General features: G+C 51.0%; 1 protein-coding gene across 1 annotated transcript; it reads left to right on the forward strand.

Annotated features, from left to right (window-relative positions):
• The first annotated feature begins 4,040 nt into the window (after positions 1-4,040).
• Positions 4,041-6,237, forward strand: LOC103720565 (3-ketoacyl-CoA synthase 11-like). Its single transcript, XM_008810330.4, has one exon. It carries the CDS (start codon positions 4,516-4,518, stop codon positions 5,929-5,931), a length of 1,416 nt encoding a protein of 471 aa, XP_008808552.2. The 5' UTR covers positions 4,041-4,515; the 3' UTR covers positions 5,932-6,237.
• The last annotated feature ends 222 nt before the right edge of the window (positions 6,238-6,459 follow it).

The following is a 6,459-nucleotide window of genomic DNA, read 5'->3' on the forward strand; positions in this document are numbered from 1 at the left end:
TGAGCACCACCAGCCTCCGGCTGAACCTCCTGGCCCAACGCCATTCCTCGCTCTGGTGCAGGAAGCACCGGCCCTCTATGCAGTCTGCTACCTGAGTCCTCGCTCTGGCCACCCCCCACACCACAGGGTCTGGAGGACTCTCCCATATCCGGCAGCACAGGGAGCTTACCCCGATCCACCTGTACAGCTGTGGCCACCGCAGACGGAGGTTGGTCGAGCGGCCCAACCGCACCCCCCATCCCCACCAAAGGACACGGCCCTACCTTCTTCCTTGCCAGCCGTGCCGCCTGATCAACTGCCAGCTCCGGGGCCAACGCCGTCACAGAGAGGGACCGGACCAGGGTCTTCCCAGTCGCCCCCATCACCACCCGCCGAGAGGGGCCACTGCCTTTGGACTCCCGCTCCGCCCTAGGAGGCCGACCAAGCACCGCCGAGAGGGGCGGAGGGGGGCTCTTGCTCCTCCAGCGGCGGCTACCCCCCGACCTCTCCTTCCTCAAAGAACCAATCCCTCCCCCGGGGGAGGCCGAGCGAAGCAACCCCTTAGAACTAACAGGGCTTCTGCTTCGTTTCATCGGGCTCCGACCCGTTCCGCCGAGTTCATTGGTATCATTCTTGACCCCGAGAATGAATCCCACCTCGCCCACATCATCAGACTCGACCCCATCCCGAACAAGATTGGGTCCCGCGTCACCCACAGTCCGAGTCGGCACTGAGTCGATTCCACCCGAGCTCAGACCTGGATCCGACACAGCTGCCGCACCTTCGGCCTGGCTGGGGCAACTCGGGCCGCCCTTGTTGACACCTCCGCCGGCTTCCGAGACGTCCTTCTCCGGCGTCCTTCGGCGAGCAACCTTGGTGGGCTTTTGCCACCCGTCAAGGTCGATCGGGGAAGATCCCGCACCATCCCTGTTCACGCCTGGCTTCTGACCGGAACGGGGAGAGGTAGGTGCCGCACTCGGACCACCCCCTGGCTTGGCCGACATCTTCCTCCGTGCCGACCCCTTAGCCGCCCACGGCGCCCGTACATGCCCCATAACCATCCATGGGCCGAACAGCGGTGGATCCCCCGGTTCACCACCGCCCCCATTCACCTGAGCCGACGGCCTCGGGGGTTCCATCCCATCACCATGAGTCTCCCCTTCTTCCGCCACCTCGACCTCCGGGATGGAAAATGCACAGTTCGCCATCGGATGCCCGATCCGCCCGCATCTGGAGCAGGGAGCTGGCAGGTTTTCATAGATGAAATCCTGCCAGAAAACCTCCGCAACCCCCATCGATGACCCCCTCACTAGAGTGCCCGGTTTGAGAGGAGCTGAGCAATCCACAGCAACCTTCACTCTGGCAAATCCACAGCGCCTCCCCTGCTCTGTGACCCCATCCAAGGCCAGAGGAGTACCAGCCGAGGCAGCAATCCGCATGATGGTCGCCTTCTTCCAGTAATCCAAAGGCAACCGAGGCATGCGGAGCCAAACGACCACCCGACTGAGTCCCTCGTCGCCCGGAATGAAGTTAGGACGCCACCGGTCCATTGCAAGAAGCTGACCGGCCACCATCCAAGGACCGCTCGCCAGAGCAGCTTCCCGATCAGCCTCGTTCTCAAATCGGACAGCGAAGAACCCGTCCGTCAACAAGAAACACTCCACCTCGTATCCCAGGCGCCCCACCCTTTTGATTTCCTTCGCCACCCAGTCCGCCGGAACATACCTCCCAAGACTTCTCACCAAGATCGTAGAGTTCCGCCACTCCGAACGACTTCCCTCCAGCTCCTCCTCCGGGACGTCCACCACCTCAGCGAACCTTCTCTGCAGCAGTTCCAACACCCTTGGGGAGGGACGATAGGAGGGCCCATATTGCCTCCGCGGCTCTCCCTTGGCCACATCTGCCCATGAGCGGCCCTTCTCCGCAGCCCCTGAGCCTAAGCCCTTCGGCATCTCAGCTTCCGGCGCCGCCGATCCACCCCCCGAATCAGTCATCCCCACACACCCCCACCTATTCGACAGAATACCCCAAAGACCCCCTCAGAGAACGCGAATATTGATGCACCCGCTCTCTCTCTCTCTAACCCGCTCTCTCTCTCTCTAACCCCGCGAATAAATCTAAAGTCAACAGCAAAATGCCATTTTTGAGGCACGTACGGCGGAGCACTATGCACGCAGCGAAGGTCAAAACCTTTACATGTTACAAATCTCAATGCACACAGCACATCTCACTGCATCCTGAGTAGATTAATGGTTGTATCGTCTCCATAGCTCTCAAAGAGGTTCACCACATCAATCGTGTATCATGTCTGAACACAGGTTTAGAAGTAGCTGAATTTTTTTCCCCTACCGATCTCCATAGCTCTTGAAGCCGCTATTGCACAATTCATTAACCGACATCATAGGACACCGCAAATCTTTTTTTTTCGCACGAAAGATACAACTCAAATCCTGCCGAGAGCAAACAAGAGCTTAATATTATTGCTGGCCATTGAAGCTAGCTGGCATGTTTCCTTCTTGTTGGCCATTGATTTCAACATCTTTCCCAACCACACTAGTTAAAATTATGCTTCGACGATTTGGGCAACATTTTGTAGTTTCTCTAATATTTGACATAAGAAGGCGACAATGCTGCAAACAGATAACTACATGTAAATCTAAGATTTAAATAATGAACGATAAAATTGCAGTGGAAAAGGACCCAGCTCGCAGGACATCCAGGCCTGTTAAAGGGGAACATAGCATTTGCTTCCACTGTCCTTGCCGTAGACATCGCACTGACCTATGGGCAATATTTTACCCACGTATGTGCATGTTTTCACTCGAGTGCCGTCTCTTGGATTGCCGACATTACGTGGAGCGGTCCCTCCCCGAAATTCAAGGCGTAGCTCTACTCTCAGCTTTTAGTGTAATAAATGCATTTGTACTGGCTCGGATCTCACTATTTAACTAATTTATAATCCGCACATTATGCAAAGTATGTATATATATATATATATTTCAAACTAATTTTATAGTGTATAATATAATATATTTTATACTTGATATATTTATTTAAAATATATTAAAAATAGAATTATTTTAGATGCATTTTTACATATTCTCAAGGGAAAAAATTGGTTAGATTGATTTATATTTTTAGGATTTCTGTCTTCAAATATTTTTATGATATTTGTTGACTTATACTACTTGGACAATTTTTTCACTAAATAAATATTTGCTCCACCCTTATTTTTCTTAATTAAAATTAAAAATTATCTATTTCAGCCTGTGTGTACGTGAATTAGTCTTATTTTTAGACTCTTGTCCCATTATCTTAGAATTGACAAAGTACTACCTAACTTAAGCTGCTCTTTGACTTATTATTTATTTGATTTGATCTTTATTTATAGCTGCTACATTATGTTGTTTGATCTAATGCTTGGATATTTTCTTGCCGCTGGTTTTGCCTTGTGAAGATTGACCTATTTTATGATTTTGGGACGGTAAAATGTGCTTTAGCTATTCTTCAAAAATATTGTATTTCTATTAGATGAATTATCTGGACGAGACCTATTGTGAATAAATAACCAGATATAATAATATCTTGAATATTTTAAAAAAGATTTTCTATAATACATAGCGACAATAATAAATAAATCATCGGATAACTTTACTATATCCTATCAATATAAATATATATTCTATTATATCAATAAAATAATTTTAATATTTGTAGTATTTATATTACATATACCAAAATTTACTTAATTATGTAAATAAAACTAATATATGATAAATAATTTTAGCCAAGTGCATATCTTAAGAAATCGACCATAGTCTAATAGCACACTTAGATATGATACCAGTAGTTTTAAATGCATACCCTCAAACCAAGATGTCGCACCAATGGTGGTATTAATGTAAACCAACAGGTACCGCCCAATGCATACCTATCTAAACTGGATCTAGCATGGCATGAAATATCAATAGTCAGAGTAAATGAATTTTATCCCTCGACTCAGAAAATAGTGATCATGTGAGATTAGCGTGAGCTGCAAATGTACCAAAAATAAATAATAGATGAATGAATCTTGCAACCTTTGTCTTAATTTTGCAAGATAAAGAAGAAAAAAAATTATTTGATAATTGAATCCGCCTCCCCAGTCGTGACTTAAAGCATCCATCCGTACGCATCCATAAAGTCCCAACTGTCTGGACCTGGCCCACCTATTAATCTCTCCTCCATTTGATTCCTGGCTACGCTCATTCACACCTCCTGCGGCTCGACCTGGTTCTTTATTTCAACTCGTGTTAGGTCAGCTCCATCAATTGTAACGAGACAGCAGCCTCAATCCCTCTTCAATGCTCCTCCATGCCCCAATTCCCCTCCATGCATAATTGCATATGGCTTCTCTTATGCTCCATACACCTTCCATCACCTGTCCCTCTCTTCAAAGAAATTATAAGACCATGCACTTCCATTACCATACACCCATAGAAACACCTGCGGCTCTCTCTCTTTCTCCTCTCCTCTTGGTTCCGGCAAGCTGCAGCCATGCGATCTACAATCCAGTTCCTCAGGATCTCCATGTTCACCCTGTTAGCGCTGACCATTATAATCCACACCATGCTTCCTTCCATCCCGAGTTCGCTGCTTAGCCCAGACGTGCTTCTCTTCCTCTCCGACTACAAGGTGGCCCTCCTCTCCCTCCTCTGGTGCACCACCGTCGCCCTCGTCGCCTACCTGTCGACCCGGCCCCTCCCCGTCCTCCTCGTCGACTACACCTGCTTCAAGCCCGACCACGACCGTCGGTGCAGCTTGGAGGTGTGCGAGTACGTCGGCCTGCGCAGCCGCCGCTTCTCCCCGAGCAGCCAGGACTTCATGCGTGCCATCTTCAGCAAGTCCGGCCTCGGGGACGAGACCTACGCCCCGCTGTACCTCTTCCAGACCGACTACGGTGCCCAGTTCCAGTATGCCATCCTCGAGGCCGAGGAAGGCATGTTCTCCGCGGTGGCCTCCCTCCTTGCAAAGACCGCCGTCGACCCCTCCCGCATCACCGTCCTGGTCGTCGCCTGCAGCATGTTCGCCCCATCCCCCTCCTTCTCCTCCCTCATCGTCCACCACTTCAAGCTGCCCCCCTCCGTCAAAACATTCAACCTCGCCGGCATGGGCTGCAGCGCCGGCACCATGTCCATCGAGCTCGCCGCCAAGATCCTCCGCCGCCGGGTCGGCTACGCTCTTATAGTCGTCACCGAGAGCACCAGCCTCAACTGGTACTTCGGCAACAACCGCCACATGCTGGTGACCAACTGCATCTTCCGGGCGGGGACCGCCGCGGCGCTCCTAACCAGCGACCCCGCCCGGCTGGGCGCCGCCAAGATGGAGCTGGTCCGCACCCTCCGCACCCACCACGGCGCCGACGACGCGGCCTACAACGCCGCCGTCCAGATGGAAGACGAGGACGGCAACGTCGGCGTCGCGCTCACCAAGGACTTGGTCCGGGTGGCCGGCGCCGGTCTCAAGGCCCACATCTCCACCCTCGCCCCCCGAGTCCTCCCGGTCTCCGAGCTTCTCCGGCACGTCTACAACGTGACGAGGTCGTTCAAGGCGGGGGACCGGAAGGCGGTGCACGTGCCGGACTTCACCAAGGCGTTCGAGCACATGTGCATCCACGCAGGCGGGAAGGCGGTGATCGACGCGGTGGAGAAGATAATGCGGTTCAGCCACGGCGTGACGGAGCCGGCCCGGATGTGCCTGCACCGGTTCGGGAACACGTCGAGCAGCTTGGTCTTCTACGAGCTGGCCTACTTCGAGGCCAAGGGCAGGATAAAGAAGGGGGATAGGGTGTGGATGCTGGCGTTCGGGACGGGGTTCAAGGCCTGCAGTGTGATGTGGAGGGCGTTGAGAGACTCCGGCATGGACCCGGACAATCCATGGAAGGATTGCATCCATAGGTATCCAGTGGTGTAGCGGCTCACTCCAATTAATGGGACCCCCGCTATCCTATCCGGAATATCATCTACTATATATCCATGCATCTGTCAACATCAGAAACAGCATGGAAGGAATGAATGGATTCTTTGTTAATTTCTTGAGCGGGTGCGATATAAATGCATGGGAGTGTTGCTGTTGCTAGATCCACAAAGGATTTTTGTATGTGTTAACACGGGACACATGGGTACATGTGCTCCTTATGTTCTTCGCAGTCCTAGTATGGTAGGTATGCATGCATACGAACTGATCTACATTTATGAATCACAGTCCGAGTTGGTTGAAGGGAATAGTTCTCTGCTTTTTTTTTCTTCTTCCCTTTCTTTCGTTAAACAACAATTCTCAGTCTTTACCTTGTTATATCTTAAGGCTCGTTTGATTCGCGGGGAAAGAAGGGGAAAAAATATGGTCAACGAGAAAGTAATGAGATGCCTCTTGTTTGGTTGGAGTTTTCAAAAAAGAGACGGAAAAGTTGTATTCCTATGGAAATATGATTCCGATACGACT

This window comes from Phoenix dactylifera, chromosome 11 (genome assembly GCF_009389715.1).
Source record: "Phoenix dactylifera cultivar Barhee BC4 chromosome 11, palm_55x_up_171113_PBpolish2nd_filt_p, whole genome shotgun sequence".
In the NCBI taxonomy this organism is placed as follows: domain Eukaryota; kingdom Viridiplantae; phylum Streptophyta; class Magnoliopsida; order Arecales; family Arecaceae; genus Phoenix; species Phoenix dactylifera.